Source organism: Branchiostoma belcheri, unplaced genomic scaffold (genome assembly GCF_001625305.1).
Source record: "Branchiostoma belcheri isolate BF01 breed outbred unplaced genomic scaffold, Haploidv18h27 scaffold37, whole genome shotgun sequence".
Lineage (NCBI taxonomy): Eukaryota > Metazoa > Chordata > Leptocardii > Amphioxiformes > Branchiostomatidae > Branchiostoma > Branchiostoma belcheri.
The window spans coordinates 2205701-2231869 of record NW_017803987.1 but is presented as its reverse complement, the minus strand read 5'-3'; the positions used below and the strand labels follow the sequence as shown (position 1 = coordinate 2231869).

General features: G+C 40.6%; 3 protein-coding genes across 4 annotated transcripts; 1 reads left to right on the top strand and 2 right to left on the bottom strand.

Annotated features, from left to right (window-relative positions):
* Positions 1-356: 356 nt before the first annotated feature.
* On the top strand, positions 357-26140 carry LOC109476311 (arylsulfatase H-like). Its single transcript, XM_019777225.1, has 8 exons — positions 357-1258; positions 20154-20296; positions 22439-22560; positions 22965-23087; positions 23365-24063; positions 24400-24463; positions 24709-24929; positions 25265-26140. The coding sequence occupies exons 1-8, from the start codon at positions 1157-1159 to the stop codon at positions 25639-25641; spliced, it is 1851 nt and encodes a 616-aa protein (XP_019632784.1). The 5' UTR covers positions 357-1156; the 3' UTR covers positions 25642-26140.
* Positions 6291-14567, bottom strand: LOC109476293 (toll-like receptor 13). Of its 2 annotated transcripts, XM_019777205.1 has the most exons (5): positions 14423-14567; positions 13045-13149; positions 11891-12007; positions 11450-11512; positions 10659-11003 (listed from the first exon to the last, which is right to left on the bottom strand). In XM_019777205.1, the coding sequence occupies exons 1-5, from the start codon at positions 14490-14492 to the stop codon at positions 10825-10827; spliced, it is 534 nt and encodes a 177-aa protein (XP_019632764.1). In that variant the 5' UTR covers positions 14493-14567; the 3' UTR covers positions 10659-10824. The 2 variants fall into 2 exon arrangements, with proteins under 2 accessions (XP_019632763.1, XP_019632764.1); XM_019777204.1 differs by lacking the exons at positions 10659-11003; positions 11450-11512; positions 11891-12007 and adding an exon at positions 6291-9831 and having other exon boundaries at positions 14423-14562.
* LOC109476330 lies at positions 15334-18648 on the bottom strand. Its single transcript, XM_019777253.1, has 2 exons — positions 18550-18648; positions 15334-16724 (listed from the first exon to the last, which is right to left on the bottom strand). The coding sequence occupies exon 2, from the start codon at positions 16716-16718 to the stop codon at positions 15489-15491; it is 1230 nt and encodes a 409-aa protein (XP_019632812.1). The 5' UTR covers positions 16719-16724; positions 18550-18648; the 3' UTR covers positions 15334-15488.
* Positions 26141-26169: the final 29 nt, after the last annotated feature.

The window sequence follows — 26169 nt, the reverse complement described above, 5'->3', positions numbered from 1 at the left end:
TTGTGGGAACGTATTGGTTTGCTTGTGAAAGCGAAATAGCGCCCCTAGCGCTTCTCATGTGTAATACAGGACAAAGGTACAGACGAATCGGGAACGTATCTAGCTGTTGATACGACGCCCTATGGGTTGGTGTTCTTTAATTAATCACTAGTAGCTATATATGCCTATGGGGGTCAAGGCCAGAATGAACTGTTATTGTATCACCAGTTTTTCATTCATTCATTCATTCATTCATTCACTCACTCACTCACTCACTCACTCACTCACTCACTCACTCACTCACTCACTCACTCACTCACTCACTCACTCAAACGTTCCTTTATTCGAAAAAGCGTCTTCAAGAAAAACAATCATGGCGCAGTTTTCTGTATTTGTGCTCAAATTATATAAAGTTATATTTCTTAATTTTGTGACATATTTATATACATGTATAAGTTACAAAATTAGTCATTAGCATTCGTTTATAAAACATTACATTATATGGCCGTAGCACACTTTTTCTCTACCTATGGCTGACATACAAAATTCACAAATTCTATAGGCTGTTGTAGGAATATATACGATCTCAAAGTGGTGATTCATAAAGTTTCACGTATTTTCCACAAAATCTTCGGCAGTCATTCTCTTACTTCTTTGTTAGATATACTAGTATTTAAACCGCACTTAGCCACGAATGCAGTTGTCATCAAATACGATAGGGAGCGCTTCATTGGACACAGTTGTTGAGAGAAGTATCGCTACATCACAAAGTCCACAAGCTATCGTCGATAGTTTTAAGTTAACTATAATATCACACTCATTACGGCTAAATAAAAGCAGCTTCCCTACTATCGGCTACTTTGACAAATCTTTATAAGGGATCTAGTAGTGTACGTGTGGTTGTGTTTGAGTATGAATTAACAGAGCAGACCATATGCAAAAGTAAACATTATGCATTTGCTTTGCAAATGTTACCTTTCTAGTTAAAGATTGAAATTCTTGTAGTGTGGATGTCACATTTACTACTAGAATTCCTCCACCTCGGAAGCCTCTTCAACCTCATCATCTACTATTTCTTCCTCTTCCACGACTTGTTCCTGGTTAGAAAACGACATGGCGGCAAATTCGTCCTCGCTGGCCAGCAGGGTCTCCGTCCACTGTCGGCACGCGTCGTCCAATGGCGGCCCAGTTCCGCCATATTCCGGCGGCAAAGCATCACGGTCCACGTACTGATGAAGAGTCTCTGTCTTGGGTCCGTGAAGGTGTATCTGGGAACAAGGTAAAATCATATTGCTTTAGCTTATATATAGTATAATATTAGTGTTTTACTACCTTCACCAAGAAGGTTATGTTTTCGGTAGCGTTTGTATGTATGCATGTGGTTTAGCACGATAACTCAAGAAGCTTTGGCTGTATTGTCATGAAACTTAATAGGTGGATAGGTCTGGATGAGAGCTCGACATAGATTTTAGAGCCCCTGGCGGCTCGTTATGGTAATGCAGCGGAACCTAAACAATTCAAATTTGATTTCTCACCCTATTTCTCATTTTCTCGGACATGAATGGCTTAATGATGGCAAAGATGGCGTCGAACAACATCGGTTCATTTAACAGGTGGATCTCCTTAACCCGGATAGGAAAGGCGTCCTGTAAACAAACAAACAAACAAATAAACAAACAAGAAAAAAACAATTGTAAACACAACTGGCATGTGTTTAGAATGAATAGGAAAGTAAGCAAGGATGAATCAAACATTGAAAAACATTTTAAAAAGCTGTCATATTTGATATCTTTACCGTTGTTATTGAGCCGATTTTTTTGGCCACTCGCGGTCCGATTTGACAGGCGTGGGAAAATGAGAGTCCGGCCAGGTCCGCAATCATAACGATCCCATGAACCTATGCGGGAGGAAACAGGTGTCAGCTTCCGGTTAACGGAATTATGGGTAACGCAAAGGAGCAAGCGAGACATTACCATGATCACATGTACTAATCCACTACATACTCTAATCCATCGATAGATTATCCTCTATCTAACCTGGGTGTCCTCGTCTTGGATGATTTTCTCTGAGCTGATTAGGCTCACTCGAAAAACCTCGTATGCAGAATATTGGTTGGGGTCCCATTTTCCTACAGAGGAAAAGTATATGCTGTGTTAATGCTACTCAAACAAGAAATGCCGTAAATATAACTATTGAGTTCAAACAAATGGTCATCACGCTTCACTCAACCGCGACGGGGGCCGACATCATCTACCAGATACCTTTTTTTTCTCTGGGTGAGAGATTTTCTTAATTCGTGTTGGACCAAAAGTTTTAACTTTAAAACATGTTCAGTTTTCTTACTTGCGAATACCAGAGAAAAGTACTCACCTATTCTGTAAAACATGACTTTCCTGCCGTCCTGGTCCCTCCCCGGTAAGGCGGCGTGGTAGCCGGCCTCCAGTAGTCCCTGTACGCTGGAGGGCCGCATGTTACTGCAGATCTCTGGACTCTGAGCTCGCCATACGTGGTATTTCTCTAACAACTGTATCAGTAAAAATATAATTTGTATATTAGAAAGGTAACATTTGCAGAGCAAATGCATAATGTTTACCTTCGCATATGGTCTGCTCTGTTAATTTTTACTCTAACGTTAACACATTCATATACATGGTCGGACAGGAGACTAAATCCCTCCTGCTGTAAAATTGCAACATGATGTAACCCAACACTAGTTACCATGGTAACAGACAGCCTGGTCATTGACTTTATTGGTTTGGAGAAGAGGAAGAAACTGAGCAAAAGCAATTTTTGGTGTTAAAAGTCATTAATTTTAGCAGTACGTGGTGTTTAGCAAAAAAGGTCTTTTAAATTGTTATTATATCATAACACATCAAAATGATTATGTATATAAAAGAGAAGTGTGAAGTCTCTAAGACATCCAATGCAATTTCATGGCGGCAAAACTGAATGAAAACTGTAAATTTTCTGGTCATTGTCGTCAACAAAATCCTTAGTATATACCGTTTGGAAAAAAATATAAAACGTGATGAGGGAACATGATAATCATTCTTTTCTATCATAAATAATACCTTGAATGCTTGTTCAACGTCGAAATATCTCACTCGAAGGAATCTTAAGAGGATGTGATCATCGTCTTGTACGCAGAGATCGGGTCTTTGCTGGATTCTTTCCCTGAGAGCTTCTACCATGGCCAGTCTTGTGTCTGGATCTTCGTTCAGTTCTTCCCGGGCCTTCTTCAGAGCCTCTGCGCTGAGCTTACACGAGTAACCGCTAGGTGGCGTTACAGTCTGGTCCATTGTTGACCTCATATGCTGATGTGAAAAATAATTCTGTAAAACACACGTCAAACATATGAACGAAACCAAGAGACAACGACAGTCTCTATGTATGTTGGGGGTTTCGAAACTGTCTATATCTAGGTTGAATGTAGCCTGGATGCCAGACCCAAAGCACACTGGACACAAAATATCTCTATATATTTTGTGTCCAGTGTGCTTTGGGTCTGGCATCCAGGCTAGGTTGAATGTCATATCATGTAACTTGAGCTGTATATGTACGAAATGTGAAAGACATTTTCGTATATAAAGCCTTTCTGAACTTTGTCCTTTTGCAATACAATACATCGTGGCCCGACGTTTCTATAGCAATGATTTACAGCTTGAGGGTTTGTTTGTCATAACCTTAAACTGCATAACAAACATAGAGCTTCTTTTCGTCCGTCCTTTTAAAAACGGGTTACAGTACAATGTGTGTAGGACGAACATTAGTTTTAGCTGTCATTTTAATGTGTCTACTGAAGGCGTAACAATGTATAAGAGGTTATTTCGCTTCATAGCTAGCTACAGTGTTATTCTATTCCACCACTTGCACACAATGGTCTTACTGAGGATAAAAGACGACCTTTGAATCTAGTTACTTAGTTACGAAAACACTGAACACATGATAAATTGCGACATTACGTAACAACGTGTACAATTCAAGGTTGTTAATAAAGTTGAAAATTTAGAATTCTTAAAATGCTCTTAAAACGTTAACCTCTATACACAGATTAAAAAGACAATTAAAAAGACAGTTTAAAATTGTGTTGGAATGTCACACATGTATAAAAGGTCAAGGACACACATATATTACATAGGGAATAGGGAACGATTTTGGTTGTTTTATAAAAAACTAAAATGGATTCACAATGACACAGCTATTTTACGAAGGTTATAGTTACACCCAAACAATCGTGCAGGCAAAACTATACAGGTAGGCCATAGACCGTAGTACAGGTGCTAGTACAAAACTCACGTGAAACGCCCACGGCACAGACACAAATGTAACCCGGTAAGGTTGGGGCCTGGTAAGGGGGTTCCACTCACATGGGCTTTCCCTTAAACAACCTAAGCCAGATTCGCGACCTTTTAAGTACATAAAAGGCACTACACGATCAGACAGCATGCACTTATAACGTTGTCTGACTTTCTTCTGATCTTCAAGTTTAAAATGGCTGCCACAGTGTGCTCTTGAAACAACGTAGTGCCAAGTGAACTGTTATCTAACATATACATGACCCACAAATATTCTGACCCAAGTTAATTGCATAGTTAGTGTTAAACTTACCTTAGAATCGATGTCTTCAAGTTCTAACTGCAAAGACGTACCCGTAGCTTGTTGTGTTGAGAAGTAAGTCGGCTGGTTTCTTGGCGATTGGTACAAGACGATCACTGGAGTTCTTTAAGTACGTCTCCAGTCAGAAGCTAAAAAGAAGGGTCTGTCTCGAAATCTAGAAGCTCTAGCGACATTTTAGGATATGTAGAAGAAAGGACTAGGGTTAGAAGGATTAGAATAAGGCTGTCAGGATGTGAGTAACAATGCCACTACTACGAAAAGAGGTGTAACTTCCGCAGTGTGTACATACGTAAGGCACGAGGCACAACACATGAACCGTGACCGGGTTTGACCCGAATATACGCTACTTCCATATATGGTGAAGGGGCGTGGCTTTACAAAGTAGACAAAACACCTGTTGCGTAATACGGTCTACTTCTGCACGGTTTTGAAGGGAAAAGTGGGTGATTTGAACAGAATCTAGACAGAGATTGTTCGAATACAGAAATTGGAACTTTATTGGGGAGGTTTTGAGATGAAATTGGACAAAAAATTTGACCCCAAAAAGCATGCAGCGCAAATCAAAAGATTGGAACAATAATCAATGTGACAGTGGTATACAGTGGTAATTTAAGTACATGCATAAACTACACATTTTGTAGCGTTTTCCTACAGATTTCTACAGCTTCAATATTATTGCTTTTGAAGGTCTATAGACGAAGATGGTTTACTAATAATGCAATATTTTGCTGGAGTAAACAGCCAGGACTTTTCATACCTACTTCGCATCATTATCAAAACATATTAACAAAAAAATGAGATACTAGTACTCCCATTAGGAAAATATACAAGACACCTTCAAACGATTTTCTCCAAGTGAAGAAAAAACAGTCATAAGAAACAAACCTTTCACTGGTGCATTGGAGTTCGATGAGTTGTCTGTTACCTGTTCTGATACGATCAGTAATTTGTAGCGTACTTTTGTGACGTCAGTCGTCTATATCCTGTCAATTAAAGAACCCCTTGAGGGAGACATTCAGTGGTTCAAGATAAAGCATAATTTCCTAGAGCCATTTGTTAGTCAAACTCACAGCTTTCATCATGACGTCATCAATAGCTACATGACGCTGTAGTAGACTCGCCATTTTCATGACGTCATGCTCCCGTCATGCTAATTTACACCTTATACAATCTGATTGGTCGTAATTACTTGGCACCAGGGCGTTGTTAAATACATTTTGTACTACAGCTTTTGTCAACTTTTGTTGGTGAAATTTAAAGGTTGCAACGAATAAAAAAAATGTACCCTGCTCACGTATCATACGAACCGACCCGCCTATTGTGTGGATACGAGATTTTATATTTTTTTATTCTTAGATTTTAGATCTTCTTACATTTTATACTACCTTTACTTAGTAGGGTACTAGTAGTGACTAATATTTCCTGTACATCTAAATGACGCAAGCCACCAATTTTTAATGCCAAGTCCATGTTTAATTTCAAGACACAGCAACTGTACAGTTTTTCTTTTAGATATGTAGAATTATTAGCACCCTATTGAATTTAATTTGGCAAAATTACTTTTAAGTACAACATGTAAATAACTACATGTACCTTACTTATAAAGTTCTCTTAAATAATGGACGTTAAGAACAGAGATCAAGTACCTGTATAACCATACCAGACATTCTATTAATACCTATTCGAATTCCATTCAGTTAATCGAAAGAAAAAATTCCTAACGCAGAAACTGATATTAATATTACACACATCATGCAAAATAGAATAGTTACAATGAACTCCATATACAAACAATATGTTTGAACAGTTGCTAGATAGCGCATGTAGGGTAATATAAGTGAAATCTCAGTTTGGAGCTATCAAAAATAAGCCCCATTTTGTAATGCATTACCCAAGTTACAGTGAAGAAAAACTTGTAAGCAAATGATATACTCTTAACTAGGACCGATTTCAGCTTACCATGTGCTTCATATCTTGTACAACCGTTGTGCAATCAAGTCCATTCATTAATTTAAAACATTACTGTAATGCTTTGTATTTTAGGCCTTTTTGACGTTGTCCACGTTACGTTTTTTTACAATATCTCTCTCATTGGTCGAATCGTTTAATCGACAGTCTCTCATTGGTTGGGCTGTTAATTGAAATAGACAGCCACGATCGGTCTTTTGAAAGATAATCTGGTCACAGTCTTTTCATTCCTTTATAAGGGGATCTTTCATCCCATCTTCAAAATGTTCCTCATCTTCTAATGCCCCACGTATTAGTTTCATAGGGATTGTCTCCGCAGCATTTGGTGCCAGTGCGTTAACGTTTAGCTCCTGAGCGTCCATTTCCTGATCTACAGGACGCTGACCTTGATCTTGTGGCTGCTGCTCAAGTTCGTGATCCTCTGGATCAGGATCGAAAGATATAGGAGGACCTAGAGCTTCTCGCATCTTCTTCCAGAAATCTGCCTCTGTATCTGTATCTGCGTCTGGCCACTCGAGGTACGTTTCCGTCATCATTATATCGTACACGTCAGTATTGAGCTGTTCTACTTCTTCTGGTGGAATCTTTTTAGGGAAGACCAGAATGGGTCGACGACCTCTACGTCCTATCTGCTTACACCTGGCTTTACTGAGCTCCTCCCGACACCAGTCACTCTTCAAAAAGTTCATGGTGACAATACAGATGACTCGCCGACTTTCTGTCAGGGCAATGTCAATATTTTTATGGATGGGTAATCCTCCTGTAAAGTCCCTTTTATGAAGGTTCAGTTTATACCCCGCGTCGTCATTTTCCAAATTCATTACCAGTTTATTGTAGACCCAGTCCGAATCATTTTCGCTGTACATAACAAACACGTCGTGCATGTACGAGCCGTCTGTTTCAGGATCCTCTTTAAGTCTTTTCCTCGATTTATACCACATCAATGCAGCTATGCCTACAATGAGGAGAATTCCTGCAAGCGAGAGCAGTCCAACCAATAGGGTGTTATATTTAAGTTGAACTTCGTCACAGTCCTTGTTGAAGAATATACTTCTTGAAGACACTTCTTCGTCCTTTTGCTGTGTGAATCCTTCTATTACTTGACGACCGTGCAGGTGACTAGGCCGGGCACATTGGTAGCTTTGCAAAGGATATGGGTTGTACCAGTTCAGTACGATGTCGTATACACGTATTTCCATGGCCCACTGCACAAACCACAGTAAGTCACAGTCACAAAGAAACGGGTTACCTGATAGGTCAATACTCTCAACCTGCTTTAGAACAGGGCTTACGGTTGGTTGATCTAGTACAGCTAACGCATTGCTGCTCAAACTCACTATCCTTAGTGCATGAAGCTCGTCAAAGGCGTTGGCAAAGTCGACAATTTCGTTTGCTGCTAGGTTTAGCTCTGTCAGGTTACCTAAACTTTCAAACGTTAGCGCTGTTATCTGTTGGATGCTATTGTGACTTAGGTCTAGATGTTTAAGATTTGACAACCAATGAAAGGCTGACAATGCAATGGTGGTGATTTTGTTGTTGCTAAGATCAAGATGCGTCAATTTGCTCATCCACTGAAACGTCCCCTTTTCAATGACTTGGAGTTGGTTATAAGAAAGACTGAGTGTCGTGAGTTTGACAAGTCCTTCCATAAACCTTCCTTCTATCGCTTTTATTGCATTATGATCCAGTTTGAGTGTTTCTAAACTTGATGTTTTTGCAGGTGAAGCGACAATCAATGTTTGGATGTTGTTGTGAGATACGTCGAGGTAGTTTACATGCGGGATGAACAAGACAGAATTGTAAATGTACGATCCAATATTGTTGTGCTGAACATTTAGAGCATCCAAACTTTCAGGTAGCCCCTCTGTCGGTACGTGAGTTAATCTGTTAAAACCAAGATTCAGACGACTGAGGTTTTTAAAAGACGTGAAATCAAACGAGGCATCATATCCAAGGCCATGCCTGGAACTCTCTAAATGATTGTTACTCAAATCAAGATCAGTCAGTGAAATCAAACCTTTGAACACATCGATTGGTAAAGTCGAGATATCATTGGAGCTAAGGTCAAGTTCAAGAAGTGACGTCATTCCGGTAAATGAATTATTATCTAGATTTTCTAAAGCACCTCCTCTCATATTGAGCTTCTCTAAACGGGCGAACCCTTCAAATGCATGTGCGTGTATGGCCCTACAACCTCGCGTGTCTATAGCCATCGTTCGTAATTCCAACAGACCTTCCAATGCATTTAGAGTACTTGACGTTATAGCGTCAGTTCCCAAACTAAACGCAAGCTCCTGTATTTGTGTATTGTTCAGTTCCGGCAGCACCCTAGCAAGATCTGAGAATGAACCTAAGGTAGCATCTCTGAGTTCCAAGCTCTTTAGACTACTAAGTGACTTCAGCAGGCCTCTCTCTATGTGATACATCGTGTAACTGGACAAACTTAAGTGTTTCAGAGTTGATTTTAGAGACATGAACATGTCAACAGTAAGATTAATTTGATGTGTCCCATAATGTGACAGTTGTAGCGTCTCTAGTCTGGAAAAGTTTTGGAATACAGAGCCAAAATGGAAGTTATTGTTGTCATTTGCTTGATCATCAGTGAAAATGAGGACTAGTGTTTTGAGTTGATTCAGAGGTGCCCAAAGGACGTCCCTTTGAAAGAGGCCTTTCGCCCTATCACAGTGTATCGTCAGGTTTTCTAGTGCTGACAGAGGATAAAAGATTTGGTCAGGAAGGTTGGATGCATCTGTCAGTCTTAGACTCAACTCCCTCAATTGAGTTAAACCACTAAAGACATGTTCGCCAAACTGTGCAGATGTTTCAAGTGTTAGATACGTGAGATTGACAAGGTTCTCGAAAAGGCCGTCTCTCAGATGCCTAGTTTCTCTGCTGAAAGTTATATCCAACGATGTCAAGTTAGCCAACGCTTCCAAAGCTCCTACCTCTATCGTTTGAATACGTGTCTTGGACAAATCTAGGCGTTTCAGATTCGTCAACCCTTCAAAGGAATCGTTGTAAAGTGTAGTGATATTATTTCCTTTTAGATTTAGGGTGGTTATAGTCTTTGGGATTCCGGGTGGTACCTGGTTAAGAGGTTGACGGATTTGAACCCGGGTACATGTTACTGTTGTTGAATTCCATGTCTGGCACAAGGGGGGAGATTCTCCTCCAATAGGTCCTAACAGCAAACTCAGGACAATGTAGACGCAGGAAGCAACGTTCATAGACCCCATGTTGGTTCGTTGACGACTTCTCCTCACCACACTGTTATGACAACCAGCAGAACATGAGAAATTAGTAAAATGATAAATAACTTGAAAAATACAAACCAAAGGACTAATCATAGATAAACAATAACACAATGAATGTGATTAATTTCTAGCGCTTAAATGTTTAATTCTCCTCGAAATTTCGACGAAATTCTGCAACTGGCACAGTTTCGTCGAAATTCCAGGAACTTGTCAACAGTAGCATGCATAGGGTACTTTCTCCTGTCAATTGTGCTTGCATTTGGAACATGCCCTGCTATATGCTTCTGTAGCTGCGTTCATGCTAACAAGCCATATGTGTAGACCCCTCCCCCCAGCAACTTATGAAAGCTTACTCAGACTCAAACATAACACTCACACTTCCCTCACACTTAAACAGAACACACAGCAGCCCCCCTGCCCAAACTACCAGTGACTATCATCGTTAATACATATACAATTATTCATCTATTCACGCGTGCGCGCACACACGCACACGCACGCACGCACACTCACACACACTTGCACACACACACACACACACACACTTACACACACACACACACACACACACACACACACACTCTCTCTCTCTCTCTCTCTCTCTCTCTCTCTCTCTCTCTCTCTCTCTCACCAAAATACCAAAGATTGATTACACAGAACGAACTGGAATCACAACGTTTATTAACACCCAGCCATTGAAATCCAGTCTACAAACTGCAGAAAATCTGCGACACAGACAGGGCAAGAGTCCTAAACAATATTCCCCATTTACTGGATTTGTGTTATTATAAACTAGAACAAACGAATTTTTTTTTTTTTCAAATAAGAATCTGTCATTGGTAGAATAGCAACTAAATTCATTTAAGTAATGGTTTCTCAATATTGATGTTAGGACATGCTAAATCAAAACATCCTTATCAGTTCAGATATAAATGTTTCACAATCGTGAGTAACGTTAGCACAATTAGTGGGATTACTCCTGTCGTTACACTTCATGAATGAATCGCTAGAGGTCCAATGCGTTCTTCATGGTGGTGAGGAAGGTCACAGTTGCCATGGCAACCAGACTGACTCTCAGGGTTGTAGCACCGCCTCCACCTCCTACACAACCATTGGCGTTGCAGCAAGATACACAAGTGTAGGTTTTGGACCCTAGGTTGCAGAGTCTGTCGTTGTCTTCTTTTTCTGTAAGAAAAATGAACATTTTTACTACCGCAATCCAGTCACGTGACCTATGTGACCTGTAACATGCAGGTCACGTGACTAAGTGCATGATAACTTTACAACTTTGGCACGCGTTAATGTCTCGCCTTATCCTCATGTATATGTTGTGATAAAGCCTTGCTAGTTGCTATAACCATCGAAGGAAACAAGCTCGTTCGCTACGCTCACTCAGTTATTTTATTAGGTGGTTATAGCAACTGCAAGGCCTTATCCCACCATTAACACCCTAGGGCGGGTCATTAACCCATAATTCAAGTTCAAGCTTCTGAAAATTTATAACGAACTTTGAAACACATGTATCAAGATACATACACGATGCTGACTCTTAATATTGCTTTCAGGTGTAACTTAAAATGAAACTGGAAGTTAAGATATAGTAGCGATGCAAAAGATTATTAGTACCTCACCTTGAAGACATGTTTCCTTCGATTCACAACGGTTGGTCCAGGCTTCGTCAAGATCAGCGAGCTCTGAAAACATTATTATAATGAAATGATAAGTACATAGTACGATTTTAAAATCGAGAGTAGCCCTCTCTAGTAGCACCAGAAACCATTGGTTATACATTGCATGTGGCATTCATAATTAATATACGTACCATAGAAAAGCCGCAAGGCCCTTATGATTATCGATGTTGTCCTTTTGTTTCGTTTTTTTGACACCTACCCACATATCAAATTTCGTAACAATCCATCTTAAGTAAAGTTTAGATACAACCACAGCTACAAACCGATAAATTAAGAAATAAACCACAAACGCCAACAAAACACAACGAGTCTTCTTGGCAAAGGTAGATAATCACTATACATCGTAATTCATTGTCCTTATTAATGTGAAAGTTGCCTTACTCAAAACGGTTGTCACACAGTAGCTCTCCGTAAGATTGGCACAAAGTTGTAATGGAGCCTGAAGACACTCTTCCCTGGTGTTCACAGAAACGCAGGCCGGACAAAAAAGAGTTTGATCTGCAAAACAGAAGATGCTAAATTAGCTTTGACATTACAATGCAAGATTTGAAATATTTTACTGTACACTTACAAAGATGCAAAAATACTCGTTTTATTTGATGTGCAAGTCAAAGCCATTTTTGTGTTTATTTCCATTCCATAACATATGCAGGGCACAGGAGGAAAATCTTTCTTTCTTTAGTCATGAATTTTTAAGGTAGTCCCTTCAGTTATTGAATAGCTATTTTGTAACGGGGCCCTTGCTTAATAAATCAACAAATCAAGCCCAACTCATTTATTTTCCTTAGTTTCTTGACAAATAAATACAAGACAAACGTTACCTGCATGTTCAGGTAAAATATCGCTGTTTTTCTTCATCGCAGATATCTTCACGGGTGCGCGGATGAAAAAATTAGACGTCTTTTTTTTTCATTTCCGCCATTTTGAATTTCCCGGGCGACCGCGCCAAAACGAGGCTAGCTGAGGCGGATACTCTCTATAACTCTCTATTACCGTCAAAGATATGCTATCTATAACTGTAATATGATGAGTTAAATTATGCCCATGTTGTAAGTGTGATTTTAGGCATACATACATAACGTTACATGTATGTTCTCTGCACGGTGGCGACGAGGGTTCATATCGCAAACTGTTGGGATATTCCATTACACTTACGGGGGCCATGGCCCCTGAAACAGGATTTGGGACTCCTGTGCCATGCTGAACAAAGACTACGGGGGTTGAACCAATTCCCATGTACTCACACACGCACACATTCATACACACACACACGCGCGCGCGCACACACACACACACACTCACGCACACACACTCACGCACACATCACACACACAAAACGCACACACACACACACATACACACACACACGCGCGCTCACACACACGCACACACACACACACACACACACATTCATACACACACACACACACACACACACACATAAACACATTCATACACACACGGCGCTCACACATGCACACGCAAACACATATATACACACAAATATAAGTATAAGAATCTAAGATGTCACATACCAGTAACCTCGCTGCCGGCCGCCGGTACGTTACAACAGGCTGGGTCCCACCTCGAGGTGTTGAAATAGCACGGGCAGCCCAACGGTGCAGTTGTGTTCTCAGTTACTAGGGCAGAAAATGTTTAAGATGAAACAAAGGACACAACAGTTATTTCTATTACGTCTAGGCTCTAAAGGAGTAGCTTTTTATTTGGTTTAGGCCATGTTGATTTGATAATATGGATGACATCCGCGCGCGCGCATGCATTTTCGCCCCCCCCCAGTAAAGTTCTCGACCATACTGTAAATCGTACTAACAGCTGCAAAATAAGCAAACATATGCCGTTAACTGAGAAAAATGTTGCAAAAAAAAAACATACACTAATGTTGTGGAATTCCAGAATCAATTCCAAAGGCAAATTGGAAAATGTTAAGAAAGGACAATGAAGAGTCCGGATGTCATCCATATTATGAATATGGCCTTGCAAATTCAGTAAGAGCAACGTAACATTACTTGAGCTTCACTTACTTTGCATGGGGTAAATGTGAGCTACGCTTGACACCCCAAACCAAAGTCAGTTGACTTGTTTGGGTTCACCTTTTCTTCACAAAGACCTACTGCTCACTCTACGGTTAGCTCTAGCATTGGATTTGTTTGCTGTGCAGAAACGAGCGGATTCATTCTTTCCTCATGAAACTCGATAATCCTCGTACTATAAACTCCATCCGTTCTTACATTTGCAACTGTCTTTAAGAAGCGAGAAGAAGCAGAACCTGTACATATGTAGTTTTACTATAGATATACTTTAGTCTACCATCGCTGTTTACCATGACCTGTACTAGTTCGCAAAGAGCAAAAGTGTACAATAAAGGTCTTTCGTTCTTTCTTTGTATGCAAACAAAGCACCAATGCGCCTAGCTAGCTCGGATTTCACCCATTTCAGACCAGTAAAGGCCGATACACCTGTACACCAATACACGCCTTATGTTCAAAGTACGTAGTTAAGACCCTCCCCCACGCAAACAAATACTTTACCTACCTAGCAACCATGCACATTTTGTATAATGTAATTAGTGGACTTGACTGGCTACAGCCATGGGTACCAAGTCTAACTTTAATTGCCGTGCACTAACCGTGAAATGCACGTCTACCTCACTGTGAAGTCATTTTTTCTTCTTTTTAAAGAAGCAGATAACACTAAGACTATACATGTAGCTTCTCAAAAGATGTCTAGAAAGATATAATCAGGGCAATCGGGCAATGGGACTTTACATTTGTCCAACCCTGCCTGTAAATTGAAGCCATTTTGTTCTCTTTTGTTCGAAAGTGAAAACAGCTAACACTAAGAATATAGATTATCAAAAGATGTTTAGAAAGCACCTTAAGAAGATATACATACCTTGCGCGTTGTTAACGATCGCCAAGGCGACAAGTACAGCTAAAATCGGCAAGAAGGACTGTAGTTTCATGTTGCACAGAGTTGCCAATGCCTGGACTACGCCCTGTACAGGTACACCTCACAACGACGTCACCCCACGTGACCAATAGCCAATGTTTTCACTTGACTGCCTTTGTGTCACATACCATATAAGGTTATGGAAGCGTCACAAGACTGAACAAGATGGCTTACTTTTTGAACACGTCAAAATTTCAGGGGTGCCAGAACTCGAAAAAATGCAACAGGTGGGATCCTACAGTGAGATTTTTATAGAGAACTGAACCTAATGATTTACTGGCTTTATTTAGCATCGGGTAATATTGTCTTCAGTTTCTTTCTTTCATGTAAAATGTTTTCATGGCTCCTCCTTTAATTAGGAGTTGGACAGTCTTAGTTATGCATATTCTTCTCGTGCAAAGCAAATGACGCCACCTTGCGGGCTAGGTACGAAATGGATCAAAATAATACAACGTTTTCTTACCTCAAATAACTTGACTTCCCGACGTTTCTAGACAGTAAGACTGGTACTAGTATTTGGTGGTAAAGAATACAGTGTATAGAATTTTCTAGTTTTGGACTACAGGAACACTTTGTAGTACCCGCCAATGTGTGTTTTTCAAGGTCTAGAACTCGGGTAGATTACTTTTGATCGGTTTATTTCTTATATAATTCCCATACATTAAAAGATTGAGCCTATTAGTGGTCTCAACTAGCTCTAAAGCAGTTCAAGGCACTGCCTATTTCACTTCTATTTCATTTGTATTACATGTATCCACTCAGTCAGAATGAAACACAATTGGTTTCTATCATGTATAAAAACACTAAATCATATATCCAAACACAATCCCAGATCCACGATTTATTGCAAAGAAACAAACGTGCAAATATTACATAAAAAAGTAAGCATCCGTGTGAAATCATATCTAAAATAAATCAGTGACAAAATAGAACTAGATATAATCCAAAATTGCATCTGGTAAGGCCATCAAGTAACATTATATGAAACATTGGGTGAAAATTATCTATTTTATAATTCGTTTCTGTCCGGTTTTGGTTCTGGTAGATTTTCTTTAACATACTGAATGCCATCAGTGAGATGCTGGTTGATGTTATGAGCGATAAATTTTAGTTTCGTTCCAGCAGACGCAAATAAAGTTTTCATCACACCACCCTGTTTTTCCTTAGACAATTGACTCATATCTGGTAATCTTGCAGGACCCCCTATAAGCAAGTCACCTATCCACCTAGCGACTTCTAGAACAACGTCAGGCAACGATTCGGGTTTCCATTGGCTGAGATCAGGAAATTTAGCGCTCCAACTCTGAATCAAACCGGGAAGGCCGTTCTCAACTTGTGCTAGCAAACTTTTAACTTCTGATTGCAATTTTTGTTCGTCTAATTTTACAGATTTCATGTTAGGTAAGGTTTCCACAGCTTGTTTAACTAAAACTGGTAAGTGGACTCGAATCATTTTGCCAGTGATGGTAACATCGCTCATATCTGGAAACTTTCTTTGCAACGTCGCCAAAGCTTGGGAAGTAGCCTTCACTATATCTGTTAACGCATCTGGTGCGTGTTTTTGAAAGTCTTTCAAATGACTGAAGATATCTTGTGTTTTGTAGGCTTCTAGATTGGGTAGTTTTGCTTCAATGGTGGTCAGCAGAGAGTATAGGATTTGTCTCACTTGCTTTTCATCTGGAAGAATCCTCTGTAAGACTTTAGTATCAGTGACTAGCGCCTTAGGCATCTTCCTTTGTATACTCTTCCACAGTTTGGGTAGATCCTTTTTGATTTTGCTGACTGCCTCCGCTACATCTTTCTCCAAGTCGACATCTTTGATTTGTGGGAGTTTACTCCGGGTGGATGAAATCTCGTTCTCAAGTCTCGCGAGACCTGACAATCCCATCAGTAACTTCTTGACGTCACCTTCTACTTCCTCCCATGGCGGTAACCATCCTTCTTCTATCAGATTGCTCACGAAGTCCATGAATCCGAGGCCAACCATCTTAAAGATTTCGACAGGGTTTTGTAGGAAGGAGTTTTTAGACTTCAGAAGATTCTCGAAGAATTTGGGCGCCTTGAAAACCAGCATGGAAGCCGGAGCCTGCAAATCTCGCGGGAGTTTGCGGATGATCTTGTGTACTTCTCCGAGGATTTTTGTCCACTTGACGTTGTTACTTTTCTTGACCTTGGCGACGTCATTGGACAAGGCGGTGGTTAACAGGATAAACAACAGCACGATGCATAACACCCTCATTGTGACCTGCAACGAAAAAACACATAAAACGTCAGTGTGACTTACGTCTGACCGAGGAGGTTATAGTTTGACATCTTGGAATTTGTGGGTTAATCTAACCCCCGGGCCTGTTTGAAAATCTCGTTTCTAAGTCTCGCGAGATCTGGCGATTAGGCACTGAAGATGAATTGATGGGATTTTTTGACACGATGAAAAGAGTCAGTCACAACCGGTTTGACAAGACAAGACTACAGGCAAAGTACTACTAGTAAATCGCCCCCAAGAGCTTTAAGCACTAATCACTATTGTCTGACCTAGCTACATCGGCACCTACAGATTATCCAAGCTAATCATGACCAAGAAAACCCAGAAATTGTCACACCCTCTCTTACACAAGTATCATCTGTGCTGTATACCAACAGTTAACGATGAAGTTTGATACTTTCATTTAGCACAGGCAAAAGTAGCTCCGAGACGGGGGCCGATATCGCCTACCAATTACGATTAATTACTCTAGTTGCTTGCTCAGAGTAACCACTCATGAAGAAGGTAGTGACCAAAAATTGGAGGTGAGCTACTTTCGCGTGTGTTGAATAAAGGTATCAAATTTCATCACATAATGTAAAATCATTGGCACAAGGTACTATCGACGTTGAGGATGGTTTGCACATGTACAGAGCATAGTACATGGACATGTAGTAAACTGAGATTTCCTTGTAAGAAAATTACGGAGGATACGGGGGGGGGGGCAAGGTAAAACCAGATAGATTAATCGCCACCAGGCCTGACAATATTTTGGACCGACAATACACGCTACATTTTGAATTTTATTTCTTTCTTTCTAAGTCTGCCAAATAGAATGACCTGCCCCTTTTCTATGCCTATATGCCTAGCGTGTGACACAGCAAAACCTTTCTTTGCACGGTGAGTCAATTGGCTCTTATAACAGACGGTGTGCTTTACAAAGGCATCTTGACAAGTGCAAAGAAGGACCAAACGCCTTCTGCACACTTAAACCTACAGAAAGCAAACACATCTACAGCCTACCCCCTCCCCCTTTAGCACAACGATGGCAAGTGCCTGTTTTAATACAAAAATGTATATTGCAATTGGATTAAGGATCTGTACAATTTGCATGTTGTGTGTGTCTTTGTAGTTAAGCATTACAATGTTGTTACGTTAGTAGTAAGTAGTTAAATGTGCATAACGACTCCAGGAAGAATAGTGTGTATGGAAACTCAGTCTGTACAAACTAATGGAGATCGGCCAGTTTTAAACAAACAATAAACGATTTGGCGTAAATACTAGTATGTGTATGTTAGTGTATACATGAAATGCTTTCGAAAAATGTAGTACTGACATTGCCAAAACAGTGATTTAGGTGTTGCTATGCCCTTCCCTGACTTTTATCTGTAGTATTAGCTTGTACAGTGTGTCAAAAGCATTATAGGTTAAACGATCGCGATGTAAAAGACCAGTAAAGAATATAATGATATCGTTGTCTGCCATAAGCCCTGACCTATTTTACATCACAATGCTTGCAACAAATTCCACATCTTTTCAATACAAAAGACTCAATACCACCAACATACACGTACATGAATGTACCTTCGTGTCAACCACTGACCTACTGTCACGTAATCCAGTCACGAAATGCCTTTCTGTATAACCAATGAGCTTTAAAATTCTAAAAGCTACTTGGTATAACCCATCCAAGGTAAAGTTGTCTAGCCTCTCGTCGTATTTCAAGAAAACGATCGCCTTTAAGCTTTAAATTTTCCTTCTCTACTGCTGAAATAAATTGACAGAATATGCCTTAGCGACCGACTGACTAGAGGGAAAAACAACCAACCTGTTGGCAAAAAGACCCCACCTTTGTTGAGGATTTTGTCGGTTTTTGGTGTAACAGGTATGGTGGCTACTACAGGTGGACTGTAGGTCGAGTGACGTCTGGGACACGGTGACGGGTCATCGGAGGCCACGCCCTTCCGAGCGTGACGCGTCCTAATTTGCATAAGCTTTCGCGGGTTTGAGTCATCACCTAGTGGTAAGGTTGGGTTACTGAAATAGGTTAAACCAAATTGTTCGGAGGGGGGTGTAATATACATGTAGTCTGTATATTCTACGTATTATATAGTCTGTATAGGATTATTGGACTAAAGATGTATGGAATAAACATGTACATGTATATCAAGTCAAAACCAATGGACAAGGATAGACCTCAAGGACGAAACATAAAGTAGGTATTTTATTTTAGTGTTTTGTACGAGTCTTCTTAAGAATATTGGTACAGATTTTAAAGCAAAGGAAAATTGTTCTACCACAGGAAATACTATACTTTGCATATATCTTTAAAATCACATCTAAAATTTTCCCCTCATCCAAAATCTAACTAGATAGAAGAAAAGTGAAATTCTTTCGTAATTCTTTGTCAAAACTGATTATTGGGTTAAATGATGTAAACTAATGAATTGAATTTGCCTAGTCAGCCTACCAGTATCCTAGTTGCCCGTAAGGTCACAGAAAAAGTATTTTACTTCTATAACACATTGCGTGCTGATCAGCTATTGTGTCTATTGTTCAATGAACGTGTGAGGGTGAATCATGATCATTCTGAACAACGAGTAGTAAAGAAGGGTCACATTGAGGAAAATATGGTGGTGGCTTCATTTTCAAGCAGATACTCATACTTTTGACAAATCAAACTCTACCACTGGATAAATTTCGGAGATAACTTCCGAATGTTTCAAGTGATGACATCCATCACTCTTCTTCAGCGTCACTTTTAACTAACAGAACTAGTCAAGACTTATACATGTACATGTATATGAGCATACATGTACATGTATATGAGCAACTGAAAAGAAGGTTGAACATGACAAAGACTCGAAATTGTCATTGATATAATGCAAACCCAAGCAGATGTTGGAATATTACAACACCTACGTAAATCCAAATATAGGTGGCTTAAGCACTTTCATACAAAATAAGGTAGTAACATCATTCATTGTTTAGAAGTAACGACGTTAGATCCATAAGTTTAAACCCATGAGGTGCACATTGTTATTAAAAACCCCTAGTAAAAACTCCAGTGCCAACTATGCGCTGTGCATGTGTGAAAATGCCAAACTCTACACCGGGTCATTGACCGCTCGGACACTAAAGTATGGCGGCCGAGGGGTCACGTTGCCACCGGCTCAATACGTAAACACCACGGCAGCCAAGACCTAATGAATTTCACCATACCCCAACAATACCCTCACTTTTCTGTAGATAAGTCGTTGATATACTTTCAAATTGTTAAAAAATATAGTATTGGAAATTGAAAGTTTCCAAGTTTGAATTGTTTAATCTGCTCAACTAATGAACAAATGATTATGTTAATCATTTACTTAACCTAGAGGTCAATCTGGTGCTATATAAGGTAAACGCTTGTTGTTTCAAGGTGCATTCAAGATGGCGGGTGTTCTATGGATGGTGGTGTTGTCGGCCGTGTTGCCGATGATCTCCCGAGCGGACGATCGGCCCAACTTCGTGTTCTTCGTGGCCGACGACTTGGGAATCGGAGACGTCGGCTGCTTCGGAAACGATACACTTCGGTAAGAGCTTAAGAGTTCACCTTTTGTCGTACTTTTTAAAGTGATCCTTGTTGCAGTGACACTTATAAAACCACTTTTGTATACAAAATTTCTGCTTAGAAATGTAATGATGCATTTTTTGACCTGATTAGTCTAGTTCAATCGAGTTATCAGTAATACTAGTGTAAAAATTATATAGTACGTGCGTCGATGAAGGTTAGACATCCAGGTAATACAGTACGCCAAAAAGCAGTTACTCAAGCAACTGGATATGATTTTGGAAACGCAGACGTTTCCACTGACGAAACCTAGTGCTAGTGGATACTAGCTGAAACGTCTGACGTTTCCAAAATCATATCCAGTTGCTTGAGTAAATGCTTTTTGGCGTATATAGTACGTGGCCTTGACAGAACTTTTAACTTTTGAAACAAGCTGGAGGTCAATGACCGTTCGTGCAAATACACGTCTGGACAGAACAAATGGTGGGTCAACTTTTGAAACCTCCCCTAAATACGAAAATTAATACTTGTAATTAACCTAAATCTGATAAAACATGGAAGTTGAAAGCATGATTTTTTTCGAACATTGTGATAACATGAAATGTTGGCAACGTTTAGAAACCCACGTATTTCACTTTTCTGTAGCTATAGTATTTTTTATATCTTTCTACCGTAATGCATGCGAATCAGGAAAGATACATAAACTTTAACTTATGGGAACACACTATGTCTATTCGAAATTCGCTGCAACTATAGGCGTAAAAAGACTGTTCATCGGTATCGTCTGCTTCCGAAAAAGTACGACCACGTCTGGTTCAAATTTTGTATCGACCAGGACTCAATTTTTTGGCCCGTTGTGCCAAATTAAGCACTCGTTCAATTAAACTTTCAAACCGTGACAGTCAGGGTCACTGACCGCTCGTACAAGTTGACCACTCCTCAAACCCTTCATAGTCAGGGTCACAGACCGCTCGTACAAACACGTCGTCCTAGTATACCATGAGCGATCGCCTAGACGTCACGGTCAGCGATTGATCGGCAAACACCGAATGACGGTTGGCTGATTTGCATAATGTCTTCAAATAATTTGCATGTACAGGACAGCTCAAATGCCGACACGTAGTTTTTGGGGTGGCCGACAAATCATGGTTGTGAAGTATACTGTTGATTTCGAGGTGAATACAATACGCATTATCCATTCTGTACATGAAAATATTCCTTTTGAACTGGCGACCAAATCATATACAGACTCTCCTTGACTCTTGAGTTCACCTTTGACACAGTTTTAGCTCATTAACATATTTCCCATGGGGTCTAGTTATGACGTAATTTTATTTCTTAACAACGTTGGGAATCTTTCTGTCAATATATCTCTTAAAGTTTCAAATCTAACCATGAGCTATGTAGTGTCATAAAACAGAGTTAATGTTAAAGTTTCTGTACCCAATGAGTTCGAATTTCTTTAAAGATCAAGATTTTATGAGAGTTACTGATATGATGTGGCGTTTAAACCACAGAAGGAATGTGTTAGTATTCAGTAGTGGTGATACTACGTGCGGGTGGGAAATTATTCACCTTCCACTCAAACCGTGTGGGTGGCATCCGAAAATATTTTTGTCTTCGCCCTGCCTTGTGCGGGGCCGTTCATTAACCAAAGAAGTCACAATTCACATGTATCTAGTGCCCTTGAGATAGGCACTTAACAGGGTAACTTAACACGTCAGTTACTTACTTGTAGTAGCCCGATAGAGCTTAAATGTACCAAAAAGGCTATCCATTGTTATCTGTAAAGTTCATCTGTGTTGGTACAAGTCATTATGAAAGAAGTTTGAACTGCAATATCTAACACAAGAAATCGGACTCACCCAAATTTTCGACTGTACAACTCCAGTCTTTGTCAAGGAATGAGCAATCCACCGCTTCTGTGACGTCAAGCAGATAACACACGTGACTCCGTAAGCAATGTACCCTTTTGCCACTATAGGAATGTGGCGCCCCCCGTCTCTGTTGAGGGATGGTTGTAATGCCCTGATGGAGATGGCCTCTTTAGTCCCTCGTGCGAAAAAGACCGATCCTGTGTCCAAAATTTTTAGTTGTTCATAATGCTATCCATTCTTATTGATATCATTATGTTTACACATTTTTTACTTCCGATATTTTTCAGGACTCCGAATATCGACCGAATCGCTGCTAACGGTGCCAAGTTGACCCAGCACCTGGCGGCCGCTGCCGTCTGCACCCCCAGTAGATCAGCGTTTCTAACCGGACGCCTGCCCGTCAGATTTGGTAAGAACGCGTGCATTCCCCTTTCTTTCCGCCAGGTGTCGTAGGTTCAGTAGGGCGTAATGTGCAATGGGGCAATGCAATGGGGCAATGTCAATCAAATGTTTCTTACATGCCAATCTTAATGCTTGTAAAGTATTTTATATTAATACTAGAAAGGTTGTTTACCTTCGCATATGGTCTGTTCTGTTAATTCTTACTCACAAATATATTCAATTATATGGGCAGACAGGAGTCTAAATCCCTCCTGCTATGAAATTGCAGCATGATGTAAGCCAACACTAGTTACCATGGTGACAGACGCCTGGTTAGGCGAGAAGAAGAAGAGGATACAGGCCAAAACCATGTTTTCCGATATAAATAATGATTATTTATATCGAAATATATACTTTTATGTATTCGCAAAGGAATGGCGGGGACGGACCGACCTCTGGCTTACATCTTTCTGGCTGCTCCATCCGGGCTACCGAGGTCAGAGGTCACTTTCCCTCAGATGGCAAAGGATCATGGGTACCAGACAGCACTGATAGGTGAGATAAAATATTATTGTTTAGATACGTAGTATCGTTTTTTTTTGTTTGAAACATTCATTATTCGAGCTATGCTGATCTCCGAGCCTCCAATGAGACGGAGGACGATATAGACTCACTGGCACGTTTGATCAATTTCTGACGTGAGGTATCCGCAAAATCTCGTGTGAATAAGGTCACCGTAAACTCTCGCGAGTTTACGTTTAAGCTTAACATTCTATTGTGATCTTCGAGATATTTAAGTTGAATATTTTGGGACGTTTCCTTCTTTTGATAGGAAAATGGCATCTTGGTCTGAATTGCAAATGGGTAGGGGATCACTGCCACCATCCTAACAAGTTCGGGTTTGATTACTTTTACGGCTTTCCCGGTTCAAACGCGCCCGAGTGTGACCCGGACAATGTGACCGCGGGAGCGACGGGGAAGTTCGCCGCCGATAGGATCTACACCCGCTTCCGCGTCTGGGAGGTAGCGCTCAGCGTCTTCCTCGGTCTTCTGGCACTCAAGTATTTCCGTTACGTTCAATGGAAAACCGTTATCGTGTTCTCGGTTGTTGGTTGGTCGACGGTGATATGTACGTACGCATTTTGGGCCAATGGGAGACAGTTTAACTGCGTCATGATGAGAGACGATGACGTCATAGAGCAACCATACGACGTTTCTACCATGACTCCCAGAATGACTCTTGAAGCCACAAGATTCCTTGAAGAAAGGAAAGCGAAAAAAGAACCCTTCTTGTTGGAAGTCTCTTACTGGAACGCGCACACAGCCCTTTTACCTTATAAGGAATTCCGCGGGAAAAGCCGGCACGGTCTCTATGGCGACACGGTGGAGGAGATGGACTGGAGCATCGGGGTTGTCATGGCAACGTTAGAACGCCTGGGTCTGACGAACAACACGTTTGTGTACTTCACATCTGACAACGGCGCGCACATGGAAATAGGAGATGCCGGAGGGTGGAACGGCAAATATAAAGGTAAGGATGTTTGCAGTCACGTGACCATGACGTAACTTTGCATCCGCCATATTGGTGTGTTACACCAGCGTGTCGATTCGAGACAAATGTTTAGTTTAACTGTTGAATTCTTAGTTTACCATGATTGCCTTTTGCCTTTGGCTATACAGAGAGCAGTACACTTTTAATGGTATGTTTTATAAAATAAATCTGTTTCTATCAACTGGTCGCCATCTTTGGTCTATCCACATTTTCGTTATGTTGGTGGTGATTATTTCCAAATTCTAAAATCACGTGAAATTTCATGTGTTTTTTGCCATTTTCAACATCAGATGTTTTCCCCTTTTTTCCGCACAGGTAGTAAAGGGCAAGGAGGATCCGAAGGAGGAATCCGCATGCCAACACTTGTGCAGTGGCCAAGGTATGAAACCCCATCGCTTTCAACTCTCGCACTTTCTCGTCCAACTGTGCTCTCGATCGCGTGAGCACATTCCAAAATGGCGCGCGATCGCGAGATTTGGCATAGTTCTATTGGTTCACTTTTGCTTTGAGCAATTTAAACTGTTGATTCGTGGACAATATTTGCGTGCCAATTTTCATGAAAAGTTACATACATCTTTATCCTTTAGACAGGATTTAATATACTTTTCTTTCTGCCTTCTATAGAAAAATCAAGCCCGGAACTGTAGTTACGGAGGCGACAAGTCAGATGGACATCTTCCCTACGTTAGCAGAGATCCTGAAGGCCCCACTTCCCCAGGACAGGGTGATGGACGGACGGAACATCCTGCCGTTGCTAGGCGGGGCCAAGAAGCCGTCTCCACACGACTTCCTGTTCCACTACTGTGGGGATAGGTTGCATGCTGTAAGGTACAGGCCTAGGAAAGGTGAGGTCTGCTAAGTAAATATTAAATGAAATTTGAATAAGAAAATACGGTAAAAGAAAACAGTGAATAGATTTTTGATTTCAGGCAAACGATTCTTAGATGATCGATGGGCTTTTTTTTACACGTTTATCGTCTTTATTTGGTTCTTGAGCACTACGTAGAACCAAGTAATTTCCAGGTTTAACCATCCAATATGGCCGCCATACTTACGTCATCAAAGTCACGTGACTGCAAACACTACACTACACTACACAGTTGTTATCCACAATCCGTTCTATTCGGAAGCAGATCGCCTTTACACTTGTAATTCTGCTGTTTTTCTGTTTTGCTTGTAGGGAAGGTGACCTGGAAAGCCCACTATGCTTCCTACAACTGGGAACCTGGCACAACACGTTGCGGTGTCGACCGACTTGTCTGCTTCTGTGACGTGCCGTTTGTCACCTGGAACGATCCGCCATTGCTGTATGACGTCACTAACGACCCCACCGAGGACCGACCAATCAGCGCCGACTCAAACCCGAAGTACCGAGAAGTGCTTGACGTCATCATGAAGGCTGTTGCGGAACACAGACAGAACTTGACTGAAGTACCTAACCAGTTTAGAATACCCCTGTTTTTTCCTAGGCCTTGGCTGCAGCCATGTTGCAACTTTCCATATTGCAATTGTCAGGAAAAAGTCGATTTATCCCCTCTAAAAATCACCGCCCAATGAACAAAGAAATGCTAGTACAATACAATACATGTAAATGTAAGTACAGTGGCCGACAAGTACACAAGCAGATGTGTACATTTGTACTTGTCGGCCACAGTATGTGAGAATTTTTCACAGGCTGCTGCATTCTAAAGCGTGCTCTAATCTATTACACGAAGAATTGCTGTTTACTATTAAATAGTATACTATAATTTTCCTGATTTCCATTTTTGTACCAAGTGAACTTAAAAAAGCAAGCTGCTAGGGGGAAAACTTACGAGCACAAGAACTATTTGCCTTCTAAAATCAGTGACCGCTGCAGTACCATATCAAGCCGCCAGAGAGCGCAAAATGTGATCATCAAAACACTACAAAATGTACCAAGTCTGATGACAATCCATCCATATAGCGTCTCAAGTTATCGTGCCAAACCACATACATACATACAAATAAACGCTACCAGAAACATTACCTTCTTGGCGAATGTAATAAACATCTAAACCACATGTCTCTTTCCATCCTGTGGGATTACAATGTATGTGTAGCGCA

Coding starts and splice junctions, on each gene's coding strand:
- LOC109476311 (XM_019777225.1), top strand. CDS start 1,157: ATGGCGGCCCAGTTCCGCCATATTCCGGCGGCAAAGCATCACGGTCCA. Junction 24,064..24,399: donor GTGGAACGGCAAATATAAAG/GTAAGGATGTTT, acceptor TTTTCCGCACAG/GTAGTAAAGGGCAAGGAGGA. Junction 24,930..25,264: donor AAGGTACAGGCCTAGGAAAG/GTGAGGTCTGCT, acceptor TTTTGCTTGTAG/GGAAGGTGACCTGGAAAGCC.
- LOC109476293 (XM_019777204.1), bottom strand. CDS start 9,800: ATGGGGTCTATGAACGTTGCTTCCTGCGTCTACATTGTCCTGAGTTTG.
- LOC109476330 (XM_019777253.1), bottom strand. CDS start 16,718: ATGAGGGTGTTATGCATCGTGCTGTTGTTTATCCTGTTAACCACCGCC.